This window comes from Phaenicophaeus curvirostris, chromosome 1, assembly GCF_032191515.1.
Source record: "Phaenicophaeus curvirostris isolate KB17595 chromosome 1, BPBGC_Pcur_1.0, whole genome shotgun sequence".
In the NCBI taxonomy this organism is placed as follows: Eukaryota; Metazoa; Chordata; class Aves; order Cuculiformes; family Cuculidae; genus Phaenicophaeus; species Phaenicophaeus curvirostris.
Window position 1 is genome coordinate 79,012,064 of NC_091392.1, and position 27,933 is coordinate 79,039,996.

Sequence of the window (27,933 nt, forward strand, 5' to 3'; positions counted from 1 at the left end):
GTTCCACATTGTGAATACAAGAAAAGGTCAAAACTTGGCCTTTAGGAATGCTGTCATAACTTCAAAATAAGATTAAGCAGCAGGGGAAATCAATATGCTTCAATACAGATTTTATTTTATTCAGATACAATATTCCTGCTATTATACAGTTTATTTTCAGGCTTATTTCCTCTTTAGAATTTAACTGTTAGTCCTGTATATCAGCTGGCTTGGCTTCTCTCAGACCAATGGATTCTGGAAATTCACCTTTCCTACCTTACAACAATTCCTACCCTTCATTCTACAGCTTCATAGATTGGTGCATCTGGTGCAGGTTGCACCTTGTTTTCTTCACTTCACAGATCAGTGACAGGAGATAGAGCATAAACAAATGACTAACATACTTTGCTTGTCCTTCCACCTACATATTTAGAATATTTTTAACATAACTCCAAAATTTCAAATCAATCTTGTAATTACATTGCACACAGAAGCAAATAACAAATGTGAAAATTCTTGCACTTTGGGACAAAGCTAAGGATTGACACACAGAAGCACAAATGTATATTACCACATCAGCATGATATTTCAGCAAAATAAAACTCACAATATTTAAAATAAACAGAGCAGTTCTACTTAATAGGGTGGAATCCCTTCACATACATTCAGTAAAAAACCCAAGCACTAGAATTTTTAAAGAATTCATGAAAAAAGCTGGTAGATACTCCCCAGCCTAATCAGTAACAGGCACAATGTGCCTCAAAGGCAGATCTATGTGCTTTATCGTATCTTCGGGCTCTTAAAGTTTTCAGAGCAGTCAGATGACCGGAGACAACATGAAGGGGCAGAGTTTATAGGATTATGAACATCAGGCAACAGAAAGACAATACTGACAAATGAGTTAGTGAATCCTGAGCTTACATCAAAATGGATAGACTCTGGATACTCACACTCAACCTGGTGTTAGACACAGCCCCAAACTTACTGAGGGAGCACTCAATCCCCTCATACAGATCATTGATAGAGATATTAAACAGAACTGGCCCCATCACTGAGCCCTGGGGGACACCACTTGTGACTGGCCACCAAGTGGATTTAACTTCGCTCACCACAACTCTATGGGCTTGGCCATGCAGCCAGTTTTTAACTGAGCAAGAAGTACACGTGCCTAAGCCAAGGACAACCAGCTTCTCTAGGAGAATGCTGTGGGAGACAGTGTCAAAGGCTTTACTAAAGTCCAGGTAAATAACATCCACAGCCTTTCCCTCATCTACTAGACAGATCACCAGGTCACAGAGGGAGATCAAGCTGGTTAAGTAAGACATGCTTTTGTCGAAAACATGATGGTTGGGCCTAATCCCTTGGTGAGTGCACTCGAGATGAACTGCTCCATATTCTTCACTGGTACCAAGGTCAGGCTGACAGGCCTGTAGTTCCCCAGATCCACTTTCTGGGTGTTCTTTTAGATGAGTGTCACACTGGCAAGCCTCCAGTCACCTGGTATCTCCCCTCTTAACCAGGACTGCTTATAAATGATGGACAGTGGCTTGGTAAGCTCCTCTGCCAGCTCCCTCGGTATTTTTGGGTGGACCCCATCCTCAGCCATAGACTAGTGAGTGTCCAGGTGGCACAGCAGGGCATTAACTGCTTCCTCCTGGATTATTGGGGGTTTATTCTGCTCTCTGTCTCTGCCTTCCAGCTCAGAGGGCTGAATACCCTGGGGATAACTGGTCTAATTATTAAAGACTGAGACAAAGAAAGCAGTAAGTACTTCAGCCTTTTCCTCATCTTTGGTGGCAATGTTCCCATCCCTTTCCCCCTACCCCCCCAATCCGTTAAAAGATGGATATTCTCCTTGGCTTTCTTATTGTTGTCAATGTTTTCATAAAAACATTTTTTGTTTTCTCTTACAACAGTGGCCGGATTGAGTTCTAGCTCAGATTTGCCCTTAGGATTATATCTGAAGTATGAAAAAGGCAAAACTAAAATTAATTACCCATCTTTCATTTATTGTATGAACACGTATGTTGCCATCAGTTTCTTTTTTGTTGTTGTTTCAGCTTGCGGTATCCTATACTCAAAGGTGAAGAAATGCCAACACATTCTTCTCTAGCTTTACAGACTTCGTCTAGCTTGAACACACGGCAAGTTACATTGGTTCTTGTCTTACGATGAGCATTTCAGTATAATGATACTGTCACATTACTCCATTTCCCCTCCTTAATTTTAAATTTACCAACCTATAATTCAAGTATTTAAAAAAATGCATTGAATTTTATTTGTATGAGAAAATATGGACAAAGAGACTATAAGTCACTTTTTGTTTCACCAATATTGAATGTGACTAATTTGTGGGAAATAATGTAAAACACGTTATATGTAAAACTACTTAGTTTATCTCTAAGTTATTTATCTGTGAAAAGCTTTGAAATACAGTGGATCTATAATCACCCTAGGTATGGAAAAAAATTATATGTATGACATTATTTAGATAAGAACTTGATCAAAGGCAGGGCATTTGTTTTCCTCAGTCTAAAGAATTCCCACTGAAAGGTTACTAATCAAGAAAGAAAACGGTTGAAAAGTGTTGTGTAGAGACAAAAGAAGGTCAATTACTTGCTTTTAGCTAAGTAATTTTCTGCCTATTCAAATAATCCCATGCATATTTCCCACATATGAAACTGTACATAGGTTGCCGATATACTGGATTTGTGGTTGAGTAAGTGTCTGAATACTTAAGTCTTACGGCATCTTAGCTCTCAAAAGTAACCACTACTTTAGGAGTAGGCTAGTTAGAATATATATCTGAAGTTTCAGAACTGTGAGATTTCTATGGCTTACTTTCAATGATTCCTGCAATATTTATCAGAATAATCTATTTTTAAAAAGACTCATTCATGATCAATTCTTTTCAACTCAAGGTAAATATTTACTATCAAATGTAGTACAGTAAAATGCTGGACTACATTTATGATGTCCTGCAAAATTTGTGGGATTGTCAGATCCTACTTTTACTAACTGTTGCAGAAATTTGTCTAAGAATCCAGGCACAAATACAACTGTAAATGCTCATTAATATTTTAAAATACTTGTAGTAATACATAACAGACCAAGTATGCAACTGATTTTCTTAACCTGATATCACAACTATCATATATTTACTAAAAGAGAGACTTATTCAAATAAATAATTAAGTAAGTTTCAAACTGCTCTGAAAACTGGTACACGCTACATCTAACATGATGAAATGTACTTTATATTATTAAAAATAAGCTGGATAAGAATCTGTTTACGAGTCTTCTCCTGAAGCATTTGACCACTGATAATGAAGTACAAATACTGATGTGCCCATGTCTCATGGCTTGAAGGACTCTACATACTTACTGTCAAAATAATAACGAAATATCTATATTATACACTACCTTTGAGAGTGTGTAACTGGGACTCCCCTTATCACTCAAAAGGAAAAACATCCCTGAATCTCAGTCAGGATTGCAAGGCAATTTCCCCTGAGTTCTTTCTAGGAATTCCTTCCAAAGCTGCTACTTCTTAGCACAGTCCATAAAGTGCATTTATTACTCTGACAGGTGCACGGACTTTGACCAAGGACCATTTACTCTGTCTCTTATGTAATCATAGACAAGTTATTATGCCAGATGATTTGGAGTTAAAAAAATCTTCCCCTCTCAACTTGAATAGAGACAGACTTTAGAAATATTATGCCAGAAAAAGCTAACTGTCCTTATGTATTGTTTTTTTTAATGAATGGAAATGTATGTCAACTGATCAATAAGGGAAAAAAGTAGACTGAATTATTTTGATATTCAAAAAAGTCTCAGGAATTAATGGAAATTATGCTCCTACTGGATTAACCAAAAAGGATTTTGTTTCTTTTAAGACAACATATTCATTCTTTTACTTATTTGTGGAAAGTTCACAAGGACGAGACAGACTAACAGCAGTTAGACAATAGAATAACAGCAATGAGTTCCAGCTGTGAGTGCAGGTGGTAAGAATGTGAAAGTCTCCATTCCTGATGCAAATGGAAGTCTAAGACATTAAGGACAGATTAGTTGGTATTGAAGCTCCTGCAGGAAGTTACTGTCAATTCAAGCTGGCGTGATCCAGCTATCAGCAGTGAAGAGTCTGCATTAGATGAACTAGATGATCTGCACTAGTCGTCCTAGTGACCAATTTATTTATGACACAAGCTATTTTAATAGTAGACCTCTTTTCATTTTACCCACAGCTTATCCTTTGTAAATGACAAACTTCAGATGTAATTAAGCTCAAGCATCCTTATAGAACGTGTCTTCCCTGGACATTTGTTTAAATGTTATTGTCAATGAGAACCATACTATCAAATGCAAAATTCTCCACATGGAGTATAATGGAAAAGAGCTCATCCTGTACTAATCTTAACTATTAGCAGAGTGAAATTTCTGGAGTTAAATCCTATTTCCCATAATACTATGAAGTAGGGAATAGAGTAGGCCAAACACGTTATTTCTACCTCCTTCACGTAAGCTAACAGTATGTGCTCACAGCCCAGAAGGCCGATTGTATCCTGGGCTGCATCAAAAGAATCACAGCCAGCAGGGTGACGGAAGGTGATTATGCCCCTCTACTCTGTTCTTGTGAGATCCCCCACCTACTACATCAAGCACCTACATCCCCCACCTACTACAGCACTACATCAAGCTCTGGAGCCTTCAGAACAGGAAAGACATGGGCCTGTTGAAGTGGGTCCAGATGAGGCCCACAAAGACAACCAGAGGGCTAGAGCACCCCTCCTGTGAGGAAAGGCTGAGAGAGTTGAGGTTGTTCAGCCTGGAGAGAGAAGGCTCCAGGAAGTCCTTACAGCAGCCTTCCACTCCTTAAAGGGGCTCTGCAAGAATCCTGGAGAGGAACTTTTTACAAGGGCATGTACTGATAGCACAAGGGGTAATGGCTATAAACTGAAAGAACATAGATTGATATTAGATATGAGGAAAAAATTATTTACTACTAGGGTAGTGAGGCAGTGGTTGTCCAGAGAGGCTGTGTATGACCCATTCCTGGAAGTGTTCAAGGCCAGATTGGATGGGGCTTTGTGGAACCTGATCTAGTAGGTGTCCTTGCCCATGGCAGAGGGGTTGGACCATGTATGGATCAGACGATCTCTGAGGTCCCTTCCAACCTGCACCATTCTATGATTCTATTTACAACAATCTCAATATTTCTCAAGCTTAGTGATTTTGTTTAATGAGAATATTGAAATAACTGAAATTTGATCTCAGGATGCTACTGCCATATGAAAGAGGGGGATTTAATTACTTTTTGGTTTGTTCACTTATTTATTAGAAGAGCCTCAAAGAGAAGAAGTATGTTATTTTTTTTCCTCCTTCTAAATGTGAATCAAAGTCTCTTAAGTAATATTATACCATTTATACACAAGTATTAAATTGCAAGTATTATAGCATTAACAGAATACCTGAAACCGAGTTTCAGAACATTACATTTCATAACATGAATGGTTATAAATCATGCGCAATAAATTACCAATATATTTTCAAACTGTCATATAATACGGATTGAGAGGAAAAAGTTAATGACCTTCGTGTGCATTCAAACTGCCCAATAAAGTTCAGTTGTGAACATAAAATAACATCTGTTACTGACACTGGAATGCTTTGAATGAACTGAACTTGGATCGCAATTTTAATGTGACAGATGGCATTTCTGCCCCATCATTAAGTTACTGTAATAAGAAACACTGTCAGTTTCAACCAATGTATTCATTTCTGCTTCTCAGTTTGTGATGAACTTAAAATTGTATAAATATATACGAAGAAATATATCATAGTATCAACCTTTGTGAAAAAGTGAATGTCAAATCTGAAGACATACCCCCTGATTTTGTTTTCTTGTGTATTTTAAGATAGGCTTTGGGATTAGCAAACTTTATCAATTTCTCACTGCGTGAAGTGAAACCATTCCACTCGTAACTCACCCTTTTCTGCTCTTTAATATATTCCATCAGTTCCTCTCTTGTCCTTCTCACTGCTTCTTCGATTGCCTTTTCACTTCGTTTTTGCTCCTCCATTAATGCTTCCTTGACAATTTCCTTTTTGAAAGGAAAACACACAAGTGTAAATACTAAAAGCATTTCACAAATGTAATACAGGTCACCCCTTTTCTTCATACTAAAATTTTATCATGACCACACTCCCTTCTCAGAGACAGTTACACTAAATATATGCTTTCTAATGTCCAGTCTAAATCTTCCCTGACTCAGCTTTGAGCCATTCCCATGTGTCCTGTCGCTGGACCCCAGAAAGAAAAGGTCAGGACCTTCCTCTCCACTTTCCCTCTTCAGGAAGCTGTAGAGAGCAATGAGATTGCCCCTCAGCCTCCTTTTCTCCGTATTGCACAGCTGTTCAGAACTTTTGTAAGGGCTGTTCTAATACTACAGTAAGCAGAGTCCAAATAACAATAAATTTGTCCAAACCTTGGGAACTGCCAGGGGTATTCCATACACAGCAGTAAAAAGCAACAACGGATACCTTCTCACCCCCAAATTAGCACTACCCTACATCAAATTTGATTCAGTACTAGAAATGCATCACAATAGAGAAAGCGAGGAACCATTTCTTATAAAACAAACCTCTTTCATCTCTAGCACAACTTATCTGTGAAAGCTATCAGCTCAGGAAACAACTTCCAGGACCAAAGTCACTGCATCAAAACTAAGTCCCAGCTTCCCAAAGACACACATGAAATAAATTATAACATTCTTTAGCCAAGTGTTTGTCTTCCAAAATTCAGAAAAACAAAGTGACAAACGTAAGATGTCTGAAAACAAACCATACAAAACTATAGCACTTTAAGAAAAGTACAAAGTGTCCAGTCAAAATAATCACATAAGATTAAATGATTCGGAGGGGATATTTAGAGGGAGACCAAGAGTGTATCAGAAATCACGTAGTGGCCTTTGCAGTTCTAGTGCTTTTGGGCTAAATATTCAAAATGGAAGTAGCACAAACACTGTGCCTGCAGAATGAAGTAGGGATTTGTGACACACTTTCATTAAGAGCATCATCAAGCTTACTCAGTACATTCATATTTACCATAAACAGTAAGCTGTAAATACAATTTCATAGGGTGAAATTTATTTTTCTTTTTAAAAAATAAAAAAAAGCATATTTTTCTCTTTGTAGCTATTCAGAAGTCAAACTTCTTCAGAAAATGGAAGGTTTGGGGGTATTTTTTGGCAAGAAGATCCACAGTTCTTCAAAACTACATGCGTGAAAATTGGAGAAAAAAACTGGTAACTGTTGCAATACTTAAAAAATAATGTTGTTACATTATTTTTTTCAAGAGGTCAAAATTAATCTATCCTGTTACTGCACCACAGCCATGGATCACAGAGACGGACGAACTGAGGATCCAATCCATAGTGAAAAAAAACGGGTAAGCAAACCAGATAGCCACTGAGGCCATGCTGCAGCTACTCTGAGGGAGGTTTAGGAAGGCAGCACATGGCAAAGAAGAATCTCAATTTTTCTGTAAGTGCAGACTTTCACAAAACTCAAAGCAATGCAGCCATGGAAAAAAAAGAAAAGGAAAATAAAAAAAATGGAAATAATGGGGGAAAAGAATGGTTCAAAAAGAAATACACCAGAACTTTTCATCTATTTCTTCACATATAGGGTTTTTTTTCAATCAAAACATTTTGAATATGAGAAGTAAATATACATGGACCATCTTCCTTTAATTACTGTTTGCTGATTAGACATAATACTGTGTTACTAGCAGATGCTGAAAAGATTTGTCCATAGGTTTGCTTGGCTGCAGAGTAATACAGATATTTAATGACATGTATTTACAATTTGGCTCCCTCCCTCAGCCTCTAGATCTCTACTGCCCAAGGGCCAAAGACATAAAACTACTTCAAACTCGGATACGATACATCATCCATTAGTAAGTAAATATTAAATCAGAATAATGCCTACTAAGCAACACAATTTGTACACAGAAAGTAAAACTAAAAACATTTATTCCACCACTTCAGTAAGAAAAAAATCAAGGACAGTTTTATTTTTTTTCTTTTGGATTTAATTATTCACAGGTTTTCAGGCTACTGTCAAAATGACTACAATCTACCTTGTACATATGCTGTCAGGCTTAGAAGAAATACATTACTTCACTGCTGTACTTCATTAAATTTCAAGTACTCTGCTAAAGAACCGTACTTATTGATATGGCAAAAATCACTAACATATGTAAAGTTATATGGCTCTCCTTAAGTCTGAGATATAGAACTTTAACTCTTTTATCGCTTTGTTTACTACTTTAAGAAACATTTACAGTGACACCTGATTTAAATACAGAATCTCAGAATGCTAACTTATGCATTCTTGGTTCTTTCGATGGTTTTGAATGGATTCACTCTGAAGAACAGGTGAAATTCTAAGGTTTTAGAAGTAGGAGATACTTATGAAGTTATGTAATACATCCATATGTATGAGTGGCATTTTACCATATGTTATTAGAGAACAAAATGAAGAACACCACCACTGCATTGGACCACACCCCACATTTTTCTTTAAAGACTCTTCAGTCGAAATGTCTCAACTGAAAGAAAGTGTTATTTCTTACTGTTAATTATTTACTCCTCTTCAGACAAAACTTAACAGTTTCTGTAAAACTGTACTTTTGCTATCTTAACAAAAAAAAAGCAAGTCTAAAGTCTTAAATCGGAAATGCACAAATATGTAGTCCCCACTGTTCTGGAACACAGCAAATACAAAACCCATTGTTCTGAAACATGATTATTTTTTACTATTCTAATTCAGTTTACCGAAGAAAAATCCAGAGACAAAGGTCTCTTTCTGTACAGAAGTCTGGCAAGACTACCAGTACAAGTAGCAGAAATATACGCATTACAGAAACATGCTGTATATGATGTAATTATATTCTTATGCCATCTTAATTTGTCACAACATCCCAAAATAGCATCTTGTATTAGAATGGAAAGACCCCCATCACTTACTCCATTAAGCTCTTAAAAGCAAATTACAGAACTAGTAAGGTACTATATCTTAATATGTAGAACATTTCACATCAATAAAATATTTACAATCAATTAACATATGTTAACTTTACTTGATATAATGCTACTTGAAACATTGTATGAACACAAGTCTAAATAAAAATACAATTAAATTCTACAAGTCTATTAAAAATGCAAGAAAGCAGAAACCACTTGCAATACTTTTATGTAAGGCTATCTTATTACTCCACGATTAAAAGAAAAAAATAAAATTAGAAAGAATTTCTTCCATTTACAATGGCAAGTTCCCAAAGTTATAACAAGTATTTCTCTGAAGAATATATAGTTATGGATAACAGTGAAAACAAAGTTCTATAACATCCTGCTAAGGCAATAAGCAATGCATACCATAACTATACTAGTTTTTACTCTTCGTTATCAATAGTTATTTCAAGAGCAACAAATGAGAAAAAAAAATTCTAACATTGTATACCCTTATTTGTTTTACCACAGGTAACAAAAGCACCTATACGAAGGTGCTTTAACTTTTGTTATTTGCCCTTTGTCATAACACTTACAAAGTAAGGATTTTATAATAAGGAGATCTTAACTTCCTGAGCTATTAAAAAAAATGGAAGATATAAGAATTCAGTCAAGTGTCTCATTGTTTTGCAAAGCCTCACTCAACAGCATAAATATTTGCTTTTCTATACATCCCCATCACTCAGCAGTTCAGAAAAATTTTAATAATCCTGAACCAGGGGATAGTCCAAAACTCCAATATTCCTAAAGGTACCAGGAATAGCTACTATGTTGAATAGCTATTGCCAGTTCTTTAATCCCTCTGTTTTATTTAGTCTTATATAGATTTTCTGATTACACAGTGGATGATTCAAAATTTGAGTGAGAACAATTGCCATACCACATTTTAAGTTTAATCTTACGAGAATATAGTTAACAGAGCTTTACTTTGGTGAAGCTTTTGACACTGTTTCCCACAAAATTCTCTGGGAAAAACTGGCTGCTCATGGTTTGGATGTGTGTACTTTTTGCTGGGTAAAATAACTGTCTGTATGGCTGTGCCCAGAGAATTGTGGTAAATGGAATTTAATCCAGTTGGTGTCCAGTCACAAGTGCTGTTCCTCAGGACTCCATATCGGGGCCAGTTTTGTTCAGTATCTTTATCATGATCTGGATGGGGGGGATCAAGTGCATGATCAGTAAGTTTGAGGTCATGTCCAACACTAACGTAGGCAGGAGTGTTGATCTGCTTGAGGGTAGGAAGGCTGTAGAGAAGGATCTGGATAGGCTGGATAGATGGGCGGAGGTCAATTCTATGAGATGCAACAAAGTCAAGTGCCAGATCCTGCAAATCATATTAAACCATGTACTAGGAATCACAATCATATAATCATAATATATAGATCTGCTGGAAGATAGACACAAAAAAACAGCATACTGTATATACTGGAGAACTCCAGTCTGTATTTAAAAAAAAAAAAGCCATATGTTGGTTTGCAATTTTATAGGAAAATTCTTTTGTTTCCACACAAGGATCAGGTGGCAGTACTAAATTTTATCTAGGAAATGCAACCACAGACTGCAATGTTAGTGGTTTTTCAGAAAATAATAACCCTCAAATTATAATGTCTGTGGTTATAAACTACTACGAACTACTTCTGAAGTCAGACATGGTTAAAGTCTGCATCCAGTGGACTACTCCTTTTCCAGACTTTGCAAGCATTTTAAAAATGCTTCTAATGGCAGGGATCTCTTTCCAATCAGTGCTACTAAGCTGCGTGCTCCCTGATACACGCTGAAGATTATACACCTTTTTTTTTTTTTTAACAAAAATTGCTTTGCTGTGTGCTTATGGAATCACCACGGTCTCCATAAACACTGGACATACTAATGTTTCATCAAGAAAGTGGAAAAATAAGAAGAGATTGAAACTTAAAATAATGGTTAGATAAACTTTTGAGGGAAATATAAGTAAACACTCCCACTGAAAGTTGACCAATGTGGCAAAGGCAATAGAAATTGGAAAAGATGTCCTATGAAGACAAATTGCCAAATTATCTGTTGAATTACACAGAAAAAAGATGCAAGTGCAGAAGACACAGGAGGCACAGATCATTGTAAAAACATTCTGTGTTACTAACAGTATGATGATTTCATAACTAAGTTGTAGGGAATATCATAATACCATGTAGCACGTCACCTCAACTGGCAGGAGAGATTTGCACTGTCATCATGGGTATAGCAGTTGCATGTGTGTTTACACATAACCAGTTAAGGAAAAAGTGTATGCATGATGAACAAACAGGACAGAAAGATTACAGGAGATCAAAGGAGAAAAATTCTTCAAGGACAATTGTGAAGAATACTCTGTACAGTGAACAGAAAATGAAATATAAGTAGATTCACATTATGAAAATCATTCACAGATTTCAACATCAGGAAAAGGGCAAGCACTTGCGCTCAATGTTCACTGTTTTTCTAAGGTAAGAAAACAATGGTGCCAAAAAACCAAAATCACATACTTTCGACACCTAAAAAAATAAGTTACAGAACCTATCTGCAAAAGTAGTCCTATTGGACAAGAGAAAGATAAGACAAACGTATAACCCTCAGATATTTTCTTTTTTCTTCATATTAACCTCTGCAACATTCATTATACACGTACTGCACAAGAAAAAAAGGAATTATATTTTACAGATTACAGGGCTAAAAAAGGGCCATTCTACAGCTCATAAATCTGACTGGAAGCTAGAGTGGGAAACAACTTTTTAGACAATTTTTATTCATTAGTTCTTCCAGCCTTCGCAAATACACGTCAACAAGGAAAAATATTTAGACTAATAACAATTTTTGTTAAAATTTTAACAGTTAAGTTAAGCAATAGTAGCAAAGAAACAAAAACCAGTTCTCTAAGCATAGAGCCATTGCCTTCATTTTTTTACTTACATATCTTTTGTCACTTACATGTGGAAATCCTTAAGACATTCAATTCAAAATTGATGCAGGCTTGCCAAAACTATCAACAGAAACAGTCCCTTAATCAGATGAGCAAGAATACCAAGAAAGTGATAATAATGTAGCAGGTAAATAGCCTTTCATTTTTTAGGATTAAGCACCATTTTGTTTTTACCTTCTAAGCAATGATATATCCCAGTGTTTGTAAATTCATGGGAAAATATTAAACATACTTCTAAGTCCATACAGTACAAAAGAAACAAATTTTTCCAACCGTTTAGATGTTTTCCAGTTATTTTTTCAATACTTTCCAAGAAAATAAATTATAACTTTATTGTTTCGTGAAGACCACCACCACATGAAACCTCATGAGACTGAACATATTCAGTTGCCTTGAATGCTTACAGATTTATTCAGAAAATACTATTGGAAAGTTCACTTTTTTTTTTTCCATAAGCCTTTTAGATAACTTTTCTTGCAAAAATATTTTTTCTTTTTTTATCTCAGTATATCTCAGTTGTGGCTTGGCTGAATGAAATACTGCACCCTCAGTTTTCCTGAAATACTTTCCCATTGGTAAGATCATTTTGCCTTAGTGCTTTTGCTCATGTCCAAGAAGAAGCAGAGTTTATGTTAGTGCTTTTAATAAATTAAAGTCTTTTTTTGCTAATTATTTGCAGCCTTCGGATCACTTGAGTGCCTAATGTATCTGCTGTGTGGATTATGGCAATGAGGAGCTCAGGATCTTTCTCTCTTGAGAATTAGTGTAAACTGCAGTATATTATACACAGCATTTTAAATTTAAGTCTTCAGGAAATGACAAAGGTGATTCTTTGCTTCGAGTGCTTTCGAAAAGTAATTAATTTCAACCATGACACAGATCTAGACTTCCCGGGCTCACCTTGCAGCTGCCAGTTTTTATTTTACTTTTAACAAATTTTCTGTAAAATAAAAATTGAGGTGCATAAATTGTCTTTAGCTTCTTTTACTCTCCCTTCACCTTCTTTATATAACTGAGTATTTAGCTTTGTAAAATGAGTACCATGCAGAGAGCTTTGGGCAAGATAGTGTTATAACTACTATAGCTACTGCTATAGCTACATTGCAATGTCCACTAATTATAAATACAATATATCATCCTTCTATTTTATCCAAAATTGTACAGATCTCATCATCCCATATCCCCAAAGAATTTTTGGATTTTAGTTTTTTCAAGAAGTAAAAACCAAGCAGAAAGAAGACAACAATGGAGAGCACTGTCCATTTCTTTTTCACTGAAGTTTATAGTTGTACCGCAGGATCTTTATTGCAATTGTGAATTCTGGGGTAAAATTCTGCTTCAGCTCAATTACCTGTTAGAGTTTCTCCTTATCTAGAGGGCAACCACTTCATTATTCAAATAAGCATTCCAGAAAAACACATTCTAGTGGAAGAACTTTACAAAGCATTCCTGTCAAGACTGACAACTACCAGACATATGAAACTCTCCTTGCAGGGATGTTGTCAGTGTAAAATTCCCCATACAATATATCAAAAAGAGAAAAAAAAAAAAAAAAAAGCACTGGAGACATGCCAGGCTACATCTAGACTGATGAACATGAGTTACTCATTTGTAATGACTTTTCAACGTGTTGTAAAAGGATCATGAGTTTATTATGCAAATGAACACTATCTTTATTCAAAAGACTACCCATTTCTTTCAAGTAGAGCTTATTCTCCCTGATTTAAAATATAAAACCCATTTCCCCAAAACTAGGAATCCTCTTCTGAAAAATAATAAAAACATTTCTTTCACTAAAGCACTAAGCACCTGGATTATACATGTAAAAAGCCTGAAGATGATGCCAGTGTCAACCAAAAGTAAAGTCTTTTGGAGCTCTGATACCCTACAGCCTCTTGAGACAGTGCTCTAGAAAAACTTTTACCATTTCCTTGGTGATGTAATATATTTCATTTATCCTCTGAGAGTTATAGTCGTCTTTGAAGACTTATCTTCAATAAAATCAAAAATCCCATGTCTCTAAGTAAAGAATCATAGAATCACCAGGTTGGAAGAGACCCACCGGATCATCGAGTCCAACCATTCCTATCAAACACTAAACCATGTCCCTCAGCACCTCTTCCACCCATGCCTTAAACACCTCCAGGGAAGGGGACTCAACCACCTCCCTGGGCAGCCTGTTCCAGTGCCCAATCACCCTTTCTGTGAAAAATTTTTTCCTAATGTCCAGCCTAAACCTCCCCTGGCGGAGCTTGAGGCCATTCCCTCTTGTCCTGTCCCCTGTCACTTGGGAGAAGAGGCCAGCACCCTCCTCTCTATAACCTCCTTTCAGGTAGTTGTAGAGAGCAATGAGGTCTCCCCTCAGCCTCCTCTTCTCCACGCTAAACAACCCCAGCTCTCTCAGCCGCTCCTCGTAAGACCTGCTCTCCAGCCCCTTCACCAGCTTTGTTGCTCTTCTCTGGACTCGTTCCAGAGCCTCAACATCCTTCTTGCGGTGAGGGGCCCAGAATTGAACACAGGATTCAAGGAGCGGTCTCACCAGTGCCGAGTACAGAGGGAGAATAACCTCCCTGGACCTGCTGGTCACGCCGTTTCTGATCCAAGCCAAGATGCCATTGGCCTTCTTGGCCACCTGGGCACACTGCTGGCTCATGTTCAGTCGGCTGTCAACCAAAACCCCCAGGTCCTTCTCCTCCAGGCAGCTTTCTAGACAGACTTCTCTTAGTCTGTAGCACTGCATAGGGTTGTTGCGCCCCAAGTGCAGGACCCGGCATTTGGCCTTCTTAAACCTCAAAAAAAAGCCCCCAGGTCACTAGAAAAGTCAATGCTTTCATGAAAACAAGTGCAATTTGCATGTTATTTTATTCTTTAAATTTCTTTAAAAAAAAAAGGAGAATGGGGTATGCCAAGGCTACTCCACCAAGTGAAATGTTAACTCGGTATGTCTTAGTTCGCTGTAAGTTTATCTGCATTCTGCTTATATGTGGTAACAAAATATTTGATATTAATTATGCGTTATTTATTAAAATGTCCTCAATTTCCTTGGTAGCATTAAATAAGTCTTATATGGAGGTCACATCTCCTTATCTGCAGACTCCACATGCATCTAACTGAGGAAAACGAATTTTTTAGGGCAAAGCTTCATCAAGCATGAATATCTAAAAAGTAGAAAGACTGGCACCTACTATGGTTCTCCTGCCTGTCCCACTGTGCCACAAAAACAAAAAAAAAAGAGTCTTAAAAAGTTTTACATCCCTGTCCAGTAAGCATTCATCTTCTCATCTTTTAAACAAATTATTTAGAAGGTGAAGGGTAATCTCACCACCTGATTCAGCTTTTTCATATATAACTGAGTTCTACAAGGTTCTTCTAGTGCACGTGTTAAAAAAAACCCATGAGCCCTCCTCCCCTTTTTATTTTATAAACAAAATTAGTGGATAGTGGTTTCCTCCTTTAAAACAAAGAATCAAAACTTAAACGTATTTTCTGGTCTAGAACACAAAGGAGAAGCCAACAAATTCATGCCATTATGACACAGAAATGTATTTTCCCTCATTTTCATTAAACGTTTTACAGATACACAATGCTCCTGCAGTGTTTCAACTACATCTTTCCCATCTAGTTTACCAACTCTTGACTCATGCATTTAACAGTGACCCTCTTCCCTAACAGATCATCTAGTTTTACTTTTTAGTGTTTTACATTTATGTGGGTCTTTTCGCTTCTCAATTTACAGCCATTTGGCCGAAATTATTTTTCTTAAAGTCAGGGTGGTAGGTTCTTGCTTATGATTCTTGGTGTCTGCTGGCACTGTACCCCAGCTTCTACTATCAGATTCACAATTCCTTTGAGGTCCAGTTTGGCTGTGAAATTTGGGGTCTCAATTTCTGTTTTTTTTCTTATTTAAGTGGGACACAGACCTAAATATATTTAAGCCACCGAAGTCATTCAGTAGGCTTGTATCTCAAAGAAAATTATAACATTTTGAACATCTTTAAATTTTTCCATTAATTATTCCTAGAGTTACTTATCGATGACGCAACTGGAAGCCACTCCACAACACCTAGTTACAGAAGACTACACTGACCCTTTTTGATCTTTCAATTTTGCAGACTTACGGTATTAGTGAAGCAAAATTCCCTCTCTTCAATACTATGATTAATTTCTTTGTTTTAGTTAAAATCAGTTAAGCAAATTTCTTTGTATTAACTTACAAAAGAAGAAAATTAAATTTGAATCCATGTTTCTATGACAATTACTAATGTGATAGAAGACTAAAAAAGAAAACGAGAAGTAAATATACTCGTAAAAATATCTTTTCTTTCTCCCAGATTCTCACAGATTTCTCACAGATTATTTGCTCTGGTGATAAACTGAAGAAGATAAACTAAGACAAGAAAGATTACTCTGAAAACAAGTCAAGCTTCTCTTTCACAGTATTATGTTCTGAAAATCATGCATTAGTCAGAAAGTAAGATCTCTTTCTTGAAATAACAGTACTGCTCCTAAAGCTCTTTTTATATCTCTGATACCAAAAGATTATTTTGCATACCCGCTTACATGCAACTACACTCAGTTGTTTTATCACTTGGTATTAAACATAATAATAGTATCAGGTGACAACTCTGAAGCAGGAAGCATGAAGAATTATAAAGCATAGCATGAAGAATTAAATGAGGCAAGTATTACTTGGCCACAGTTTTACATTTCATTGACTAAAATGTTAGACTGCAGGTTTTCTTTTTACCATCACAGAGCTGACTTGACTGATTATGATGTCTAAATAATAATTGCAAGAAAGTCAATAGCTCTTGAAAGAGAAATTTTAAAAATATTAAAATTTTAAAAATATTAAAAAAAGCCCCCAACTTCTGAGTGGATGGCTCTACCCCAAAAAATTAATGTCCGTACACAAAGTGCTTGTAGTCCCAAGTGTTGTTTATTGCTCAGCCAGGCACATCTGACACTGTATATAAGCTATCAGTTGGCACATTAGCTCTGAAGGACTATTTTTGTTGTCAGACAGAGAATTTCAGTAGTTGTCGTATATTTATAATAGCAATGGCCTAAAGGAAGCAGGCAAGTTATTGGTAGAAGTAACAAGTGAAAATTAATGTAAGAAACAAGGCCATTCTCCCCAAAGAATTTGTCCTCATTAGTCAGATAAAAAAGTGTAACTTCAAATATGCTATACATTTATGTGAGAGAATTTTGGAAATCTCAAGATTTTCCTTAATTGAAAATAGATTAGGTATCTGAAAAATGAATCTAACTCAAAAGAGAAACTATCATATATTATAAAACAATAAGAGAAATTCTTCCTGTTACTATTCAAGTTGTCAGAGCTATGCAGTATTAAAAAGATGGAATTAACTAATGCCACATGACTACAACAAGAGCAAGAAATTTATAGGAGAATTAATCGCAACACTCTCCACTACCTCAGTGCTACTCACCAAAGCAAGTACACCACCAGATGCTACAACACTACCCATGACTTGATCAACTCATCAGCTAGAGCTGAAAAAAATATCTTTTTGAAAGGCCTGAATTTCTTCCTCAGAAAAACACTGACATCTCAGTATCTTTAAGACTTAGCCTGAAAGAATACATCTGTGAATATTAAACTATTTCTAATCCTGTCCTCTGACAACTTTAAAGGCAACTGCAACAAAAAGAATCTCTGGCAGTACACTCCACAGGGACAGTAAACCTACCCTGAGTCACCTCATCAACTTAATCTGCCATTCTCCCACCTCGGGACATTTTACGTGCTCCTCAAATCCATAAATACAGAACCCTGGCTGACCTCATACATCCAGCTACAGGACTCCTTCACTAAAAATCTTCAGCATTCATCATAAATCTCAACCTTTATTACCATAGTTGTCTTCCTAGTAAATTCTTCATGTTCCACAAGCTATAAAATTGCTGCCTTTTTCTTTACTGTAGTAAACTACTATATTGCTCTCGCTCCTATTAACAAATCGTCTACACCACAGGTACTAGTTCTCATTGTGGACATGCACCATTGAGCATAATAATGGCTTAGCATCCAAACCCGACCTGTGTAGTTGATTAGGTATGAGGTTAATAATTGTATTTTAATGCTGGAAAGGGAAACAGGGTACGTTTACAAAGAGTTGATTTTTAAACATCTGTGATATGCTAATTTACTTCAAATTCTAAAGGTCTTTGTTGTTGCTGTTTGGGAAATAAAAAAAATTTAGTAATATCAGATTACAAAACCTGAACAAAACATACCTTTTTTAAAGTTCTTCAGACAACAACACCCAAGTATGTCACCAAGAAATCAGTGAATTTACACACTGTTGCCCTACATATTTCCAGCACCAGAGACTACAAAATTTAGATTTTGGTAGAGCAATTTAACTGCTGTAACAACATGTTTAAACTAATTCCGACAACTGTTAAAAGCAAAGTTGGGAATGACCCTCTCAATTTGTGTTCTGTGACAAACAATTATCTTTACAGAAGCACCCTTCTAATAAGTAAAACTCTTGAAAACACTTCTGTTTCATTACTGGTTTAGGTTTCCTGTTTTCATAACCCCCTCTTTATTCTGCACCTATTCTATTTTTTGTCTTAGAATAATATCTTTTTTCTAAGAGAGATAAGGGAATTCCGGAAGAATAAAAAAAGAAATGTAAAATCTTTTCTTTTCCATATGTACAAAAAATAGAAAAGAAGTCACCTAAACTGTCTACACAACGTAAATGGCAGTATCTGAACTAGTCATCTTGAGCGCCTTTTGAAGTAAGTGGACAAAACCAGGCATTTACAAGGCATGATTCATCTCATTTCAATATATATCCCTGAAAAGGTTGCAGGAATTCTGTTCTGCATGTGCCAACTTCTCTTCATACACATAGTCTAGATGAAGATAAGCTAACAGGATTGCTATGCATTGCAAATATCAACTAGGTGCAGTGATGAATGACAGGAGTCACAAGAAACTCTACTACAACATTAGGAAGAAATTCAAAATAAAAATAAAGTACACAAAGCAGGTTCATAGAAGGTTAAAATATACTAACTTGATTATGTTTTCTCTGGTCTTGCATGGCTTCCTGAACAGCCTGGGCAATCTTTTCTTTATGTCTGTCACGTTCTTCTTCCCACATTTTTCTCTCTTCAGCATGAATCTTCTCCATTTTTCTCCTTTCCTCCTCTACTGCTTTCATAACAGCCTCCTGCACTACTTCTTTCTCAGCCTTTGAAATAAATCAAGCACAAGTAAATGACTAAAATACCCAATGTGGGTTCCTAAATCATATATATTGCTTTGAATGAGATCTATGAGCTGACAAGATATGGGATGTGAATATTTTCACTTCTGAACTATGAACTTAAATTTATCTTAAGGTGCTACCAAGCAGGTATCACCATTGGACAATGACTTTGTAGTCAGAGAAAGAAAACGCATGTTGCAAGCATGGATCTTAAATTCTCACCTACTGAAAACACAGTATATCATAACTTGTTTACTTAATGCCAACAAAAATAACATGCAGTAGAAGCCACGTAAGATTAGGACTCGCGACACTGCTTGATATTTCCATATATGAGTTATTCCTGCTCTTATCTACTGGTATCTAGAGCCCAAAACCAGACTGAGCACTTTCTATGGTAAAGTAGCCAACACATACTTACACACGTTCATCTTCCCTCCCAAAGCTCCTTAGCTATGCATTCTACAAGAAGTACTGTTTCAACCCTTTTTTCCCCAATGTTTATATTCACTCATTACATATCATCAGAAGACACACACTGAATTTGAAATAACAAGGACAATTATACATACGCCAAGCTACACAAATTGATTTCTCAGCAAGGGAATCATTGCATATCTACAAATAAATAATGGTAGGCTGAAGTTCAAAACAAACAACACACTTGCTTCAGTTTTAATAAACTAACAGGTCATTCCAACGCCTTTTGGTGGTGATTACAAAATTGGTCAAGTGAAGTTATAAATAGCAAAAGATACCGGATTCCTCAAATACACACATCTATAAATAAAGCTGTTTCTTGTAATACACTCAGACTTGATTTTTTATTTAGACATTTATAAAATCTAATAAAAATGTGAGCTAGAAGTTGCTCTATTAAATGAAGATATTTTATTATACACAAATTTTTCCCTAGATATCAATGACGCAACAGATGTTTCTGATGTTACTAAGTGTTACTCAGAGAGATCTCAACTAGTGTTTATGTGCACATATGAAGATACACAAGAAATGATAATATAGCCTAACCAACTGTGCTGGGTAACTTGCATCACTAGATTTCCCAGATCATTACATCCAACTGAATTTTTATACTGGATTCTACATCAGTATTCGAAATGAAAAATAGCTTAGCATTTACAAAATTACTGTCATCATTGAGCGCAGGAAACAGACAGAAGAAATAATATTTTAAAAAGTTAATACTCACTTCTGTCAAACATCAACTTAAATGAATAAAGAAAATCAGATAAAATGTCCAAATTTTTACACAATTTATAAAATAGTTCTGTCGTCATCGAAAATGACTGTATTTAACAAAGGTTAAATAAGATACAATGCCAATTGTCTTATTAAGATCATTAGTTGACCGTATCACCTAGCTCTCCAAATCAAGATGTACGAAACCAGATATTTAGGTAACACCAGAAATTGAACTGCATTATTATGGCTTTTAATTATAAACTAATTCAGAGGCTTAGATAGAATTTACATACCATCTGTACTAAGATATAGGAAATAGAAGATATATTCATGATTTATAGTACCAGCTTCTTTTAAACACACATGAGAACACAGAGTTTGACAAATTCTGTTATGAAATGATTTGCTGAACTTGGGATTTGTAATAATACACATGGAATCCACATTGCATGTCTAGTACTTATCAAGAGATACCTTTGCAGCAGCTGCCACAGCCTCCTTACTTCTTTGTCTTTCTTCATCCAAACATTTGTCAAGCACGTCCTGTGAATGTTAAGAAAAATTAAACTGCAATATACAATAGAGGAGTGGCTGAATATAATTTCAAATGGTCAAAGTGCTTGAGAAAGCTTCCTCTTCCTGTCAATAACTGTGACAGGATGATTCCCAATGAACTCCATGGTGCAGATCAGACCTCTTTTTTTTCAGTAAATAAAAGCAATACCTTGTGGTTTTGTGACTGCTGCATCAAAGCTTCCTCTATCTTGTCTGACAACACTTCCTTTTCTGCTTCCAAAATGTCAAGAAGTCGCTGATGCTATTGGAGAAAACATTCATATTATTGTAGTCACAGTCTACTAGTAAAACAGACAAAAATAACTTATCCAATACACTTAGGCTTGTCAGTTGCTTACAAATTATTTAAAATGTAGATTCAATCAAGTGACATACAACTTCAATTGATTTTACATCAGGTAAAAGAATTACAATAGTAAGAAATATTTAGATTCCTGATTATTTAATATTTCCTCAGTCTGAAGAGTATTAGGAAAGAAGTTGTCAAAAAAAAAATCGCCACATAAAAGTGACAATTACAAAAGTTATGAAGATGGTCTAAGCAACACCACACTTTAAACATTTCATTTAAACAGCTGCAGAACTTAAATTACGCTTCTGCTACCTCTCAGTTATACATACAAATGGCAGAAGGGAAATGCATTTTTTTCAGACATTTGTGATACCAAGAATATGAAATCCAGGAAATGAGAGCAAAAGAGAAAGCTGCTTTCTTCTGTTTTTCTTGTAATCCTAAAGATTTTTTTCAGGGGCAAGTAAAATGACCAGGTAGTCTGTATCTAGACATACATACTTTGTCACTGTTCTTAATCACAACCCATTTATCTGTTTTTCACTAAACTGAGTAATGCATTTGAAAGATGTGAATTATGTCTGGAACGGCTATGCTGTGTTCCAAAACTAAAGATTATTACTGGAAATTACTGATGTTTGATATTTGTTATGAAATGATTGCTAGCAAGTCAGTACCCTTTTTTACATGCTGTTTAAGAGATGACATATTATAACATTAATCAGTATCAATATATTAAAATATTTTACAAGATCACCAAAACGAAAGCATAACAGCACAGTTTTATATTAATAGAAGTGTATATAATGAACATAATTTTTACACAAACACTTAAGCAGGCAAATACCCCTTTCACCAGCATTTCTAAGAAACAGTCATTTCTATTTCATAAATTTTATGCTTCAATTATAATTGCCTCTAACAGCAGTTAGAAATACATTACCAAATTGCAATACTATGTTCTAAAAAATATTTTTTCATTTGAAGAATATAATAGAAAACTTTTAGACTGCTCCATAAAATAAAACACCTATCTGCCGTTCCAGGATAAACACGCAAGGAGGCATTTCCTTGTGAATTTACTTAAAATAGGTCTGAATGTAGCAGACATATTCTAATAGAAAACACCTGTGGGAGGAGTGGTGAAATTCACATTATGGTTATACTTAATGATGTGTAACTTATGGACTTCATATATTCAGACATTAGCTTTAACTATCAGAACATTTATAGAAATGATTTCTTCCCAGTAACTCAAACGTGAAACAATAAGTGGACTTAAGTTAAATGATGCCTGTGACTCTTCATTGACCGACTGCACAGATTACATATCTGTTATTTCACTTCCATTTGAAAAAAAAATGGCACAATAGAATACAAACGCACACACATACTTCATCAGTCAAATGTCACAAATCAAAGTTTACTAGCATAAAGTACCTGAAGGGGGCCTGTAAGAAAGCTGGAGAGGGACTGTTTACAAAGACTTGTAGAGATAGATAAGACTAGGGGCAATGAGTATCAACTGGAGAGGGGCAGATTCAGACTGGAAATACGGAGGAATTTCTTCATGATGAGAGTAGTGAGGCACTGACACAGCCTGGCCAGTGAGGCTGTGGATGCCCCATCCCTGGAGGTGTTCAAGGCCAGGCTGGATGGGACCTTGGGCAGCCTGATCTAGTGGGACATGTCCCTGCCCATGGCAGGGGTGTTGAAACTGGATGATCTTTAAGGTCCCTTCCAACCCAAACTATTCTACAATTCCATGATAAATTGAAAGTCTGAAAACCTATTTGCTTCAGTCAATCAGTGAGGGAGTTACTGAGGACAGGTCATTAGAGAAAATCACTCACTCTTTAAAAAACCTACAATAGAATAGCAGTCAACTTGTTCAGCAAGATTAGAATTTCTAGTGTAAGACTTGGAAGCAGTTAATGACAGTTTGACTCTGACCATCAGATTTCTAGGTTAGCTTCAAAGACTGCGCATATTTCAAGCTGCTGTAATGGGCCAGATACCAGATGTATTCTACAATACCCTCCACAGGACTACAATTTTGAGCCTTTAAGCTTCAGGGCCTTTTTAGACATTTTACTTTACATATATGTGCAAGAATACATTCAAATCCATCCTGGAAGTCCTGAAGCAATGCTGACATTTGCATTAATACAATATAGAACATGTATACATGACGAACGGAAACAATAAGTTTATTCTCCCAGCAGATTAAATAACTTCATGACTACAGCCTTCTGCATGATCCTAACCTCACTGCACAACAGTTTACTTTAAATCTGAAAGAGACCTACAATCCTGAAAAGTATCAGGACGAAAATTTTTATATCATGCAGAAACTTGAAAAGTTCTGATCTTTAATACCTCTCTGAAGTGAAAATGTATCTCCTCCACTGCAAAGAGCCACACAAAACTAAATCCAGAGATGAACACTTTGTACAAAACATGGAAATGTTACTCCACTTGGTGCTATAGTAATGAGGAGTTTAACAACGTCTGGACATATCATTTTTACAGAGATACAGCATACCAAAAAAATGGAAATACAGAAAGCGCTATAAGATAAATCAGATTGCTGCTTCTAGAAGCAAAAAGAGAATTCTCTAAAATACAGTATTTTGCTTTTGCCTGCCACTTCAACAAAAAAAAGGTTGCCTAATAAGCAAACAGTTATCATAATAATGAAGGCTGCTGTAACTGCAATTTACAGTATGATTACCTTGATTGAGCTTAGGAGAAAATAGATATATTAGAAAATCTACACATTTAGAGTTTTATGGAATCCACAGAAATTCAGTAAGAAAATAATTGTATCTCTGTATAAGAACACATTAGTTCCTATTTTTCAAGATACTAGAGGTTACTATTTGTGAGCACATTTAGAATGCTTTCCAAATAAGAGCTCATGACATCCATCATGTTTCAATGCAACTTCTTTTACATTATATAGCCTACCCATTTCCCATGGAAACATAAAATTTATAAATTCAAGAATCTAAGCATCTCATTAATCCCTTGGCATGTCTTTTCCTATTTTAGTGTAAATGTTTATTCATACAGTATAATCCTTCCATAAATGGTTACTTTCGTATCTGAACTTCCAAAAGTTCAGACATCATCACAAACGTTGCAACAGCTGTCCATACAACCCAGTAAAGCAAATTCTCTTGTACTAGTCCTAGAGAAATACCTTGAAGAACTGTTTATTGCGCTACAGATTTTATACCTGGCCGAGGAGAGGGAGAGGGAGAGGGAGAGGGAGAGGGAGAGGGAGAGGGAGAGGGAGAGGGAGAGGGAGAGGGAGAGGGAGAGGGAGAGGGAGAGGGAGAGGAGGCTCTGGGGAGACCATAATTATAGCACCCTTCCAGTACTTAAAGGGGGCTACAGGAAAGCTGAGGAAGGGCTCTTTATCAGGGAGTGCAGGGACACGATGAGGGGGAACCATTTTAAGATGAAAGAAGGGAGATTTAGTTTGGATTTTAAGTAGAATTTTTTTTTCTCTGAGGGTGGTGAGGCACTGAAACAGGTTGTCCAGAGAAGTCATGCATGCCCTGTCCCTATAAGTGTTCAAGACCAGGTTGGATGAGGCTTTGAACAACCTGATCCAGTGGAAGGTGTCCCTGCCTATGGCAGGGGTTTCGAACTGGATGACCTTTAAAGTTCCCTCCAATCCAAACCATTCTGTGATTCTATGATTATATAGAAACAATTGGCACATTACTTTTCTAGATGTATCCAGAACAACTTTAGAGTAAAGGAAGAGCACTGAGATTTAAGGCATCACTCGGAGCTATTTATACACTGAAATTTGATTCTCAAGCATTGCAGAGGCTGCTTTCTCTTAAGCTTTATCTGGATATCAAAGTTGGAGGTCTCCTGGTAATTGTACCTGTGAAAAGGATATTGTCCACGCTTCAATGAGTAAACTGAAAAAAAACTTTCAAGGAGTGATCAGACTCCTGTAAGCAGGCTAATGAGTTCATCAGAACTAACAGTCCTGGGAAAAATAGTTGTCTACTTCAGTTTCCCTCTGAAAGTTACGATGGAGACATACTTAGAGAGCCTTACGTTTGGAAAAAGCACCTAAGCTATGAATGCTGTCTTATAGTCAGATTTGAATCAAATTATCCAGCTGTTATTGAACAAATATACCTCACTGACTCTGGGCTAAAGTGCAAAACTGGAACTGATGAAAAGTTTTGCCTACAATTTAAAAAAAAAAAAAATTAAAAAAAAATGCCCTGACCTGGAAATATGGTGGGTGAATCAATGTGAGACCAAAATAAATCTCAGTGAAAGCTCTACTTTACTGCAAAAAGAAAGTTTTCAGCTAGCTTAAGTTTGCTAGGCTGCACATTCACACTGTGCATGTTATCTATAAGGCACAATAGACTTAAGAACACTATACAGAGATACTCAGCTAAATAAGAAAACCCTTTAGTTTAGCTCCAACAAATAGTATATCTCTTTAATGTACCACTTTGTCTGAACTAACTTCCATAGACCTAGAGCCTTATCCAGCCCTGTTTGTGACAAGCTATAGTTTGCTTCTTTTTACTTCTTAGGCAGGGAGCATACGGTTAAGAGTGCAAAATTATGATGCCTAATAATTCTGAAGAGCAAGTTGTAGTGGGACATGATGGCCCAATGAAACACAAGAAAGTGTTTCCCAATAAAAGAAAAAACCTAACTTTTCTAAAAAAATGTTATTCCAAAGCAGAGAGAAATACTAGTACTTCCACCCTACAATCTGGAAAACAGCAAGAGAGGGTCAAAGAAGAGTCTTCTGAAAATCAACTTAAAACAAAAGGCATTCAAAAATAGGTTATAATGTTTTCCTCCCTGCAAGAAATTCTCTAGGCAATGGTTCCAAATGAAAATTGTTTGATGTAGATTCAAATATAAATACAGAGGTCCTGTGGTTTTTCTTGATTCCTGTAAAAAAGAAATCAAAAAAATATTTCTTTTTTTCCTGGAATGTGAGTCACAGAGAATTGTAAACAGATTTAATCACAATAGCAACTAGTCGGTCTTTTTTGTTATTTTTATATATTAAGTTTATTTCTGAGGAATCATGGCATTTTTCTTCAGGTAAGCATCTTTTGAAGGATTACAAAGTATATATTATAATAATTCATGAAGTGGATGAAATTATGCAGGATATGAGCTATTTTACAGCTGGAACACTGTATTAAAGCTATTATTAACTAATTCTAATATAGTAAGTTTTAATTCCTTGTATAGTCCTATTAATCCTAAAGTGCAAATTTAAAGGAAAATGGCAAACAGGGTGTCTTGCATGAACTGAAAGGCTTTTTAAAAATACAGATAGTTTCTTCCTTTACCATGTACTGTTTCATTTAAAATGAAAAGAGTAGAGGATTTCATCCAGAGACGAGAATGCAATTCTTTTGCTATAACTAAACGGCATCCTATTTGTTTTTGCAGATTGATTCCTGCAAATATGAGTAAATCTTGAGTAGATATTGAGTAAATCATCATGCACAGATCACCAAATCCAATATTGATAAATTTATTTTGTTAATTATGTGAAAGTAGTCATTTAGATAATAATTGAAAAACAAACTGGCAAACAACATCACAGAACAACCCAAGTTAATATGAATAGCCTAATACTAAGGAGAAGAAAATGAGCTCGGATTATTTGTGGTATCACTGCAACAAAATAATGATATTTCAAACTTCCACAGATCTTTCATGTGAGGAAACAATTTTCACACACTAATTAAATGACACTTGGATCATTCTAATAGCATCATTCAGAAAAAACACACTATATTAAAATATACATACCTCTAATCCTCAGTGAATGACCAGTTTTTCTCGTAACAAAAATCTTATTAATTTTTTAATCTAAGAAACCGTCACTGTAGTCAGCAGTTTAACAGACAAAACACAGGCATAAGACTTTAACTCTCATATGCAGATCTTTGGCTTCTTGTACCTACATTACATACGGATATAGACCAATTCCTGTCCTTGAGATTTGGGAAAAATTATCTTTAGAAACATTCAGTATATGTTTCAGCACTTCGTTCATCGACAGGAATAATAAACCACTGGACTGGGCTTTTTAACAATTCACTGTTTCAAATCTGTTCCTCTATTTTAACAAGAAATCTTTTTAACCAGTTCTATTTTTATTTCTGTCTCTCCTGAAGAATCTAAGAGTAAGAAGAAATACTATAGGGCATGGAAAACATGATCTATGTGAGAGGGCGATGACATAACAAAAATACACAGTTGCAGCATCATGGTTTTGTAATGTTATCAAAATGTCCTTTTCAATATCCTATTCAAAATATTAACTTAAGGAAAAAGGTAGCCTTATTAAAACACTAATAATAGTTTTCTGCTCCTGTAGAAAGGCTAGCTATATTTAACAGCATATTCTTTTACACTGCACCTCTTCTTCACCACTGCTAAACTATGCTTAAGTCAAATGACAAGATCTGGTAATCGTAACTGGTTTCCTACACTGTCCTCACTATCTGTGGCATCTGAGTGTTTGGCAGCACAAGGTGGAAAATCTGTCCGAAGAATTCCAACATCTGTTACATATTTCCACTTCCTCAAATTATAA

The 27,933-nt window shown here is 35.9% G+C and overlaps 1 protein-coding gene across 6 annotated transcripts in view; it reads right to left on the bottom strand.

The window, feature by feature from the left end:
* CCDC91 (coiled-coil domain containing 91) overlaps window positions 1–27,933 on the bottom strand; it is a 150,655-nt gene that overhangs the window by 40,384 nt on the left and 82,338 nt on the right. For all 6 annotated transcript variants that reach the window (XM_069864538.1, XM_069864546.1, XM_069864529.1 and 3 more), the window contains 4 exons: window positions 21,171–21,263; window positions 20,921–20,989; window positions 19,049–19,225; window positions 5,972–6,085 (listed from right to left, as the gene is read on the bottom strand). In XM_069864538.1, coding sequence (XP_069720639.1) covers window positions 5,972–6,085; window positions 19,049–19,225; window positions 20,921–20,989; window positions 21,171–21,263 — 453 coding nt within the window. The remainder of the gene's footprint in view (window positions 1–5,971; window positions 6,086–19,048; window positions 19,226–20,920; window positions 20,990–21,170; window positions 21,264–27,933) is intronic.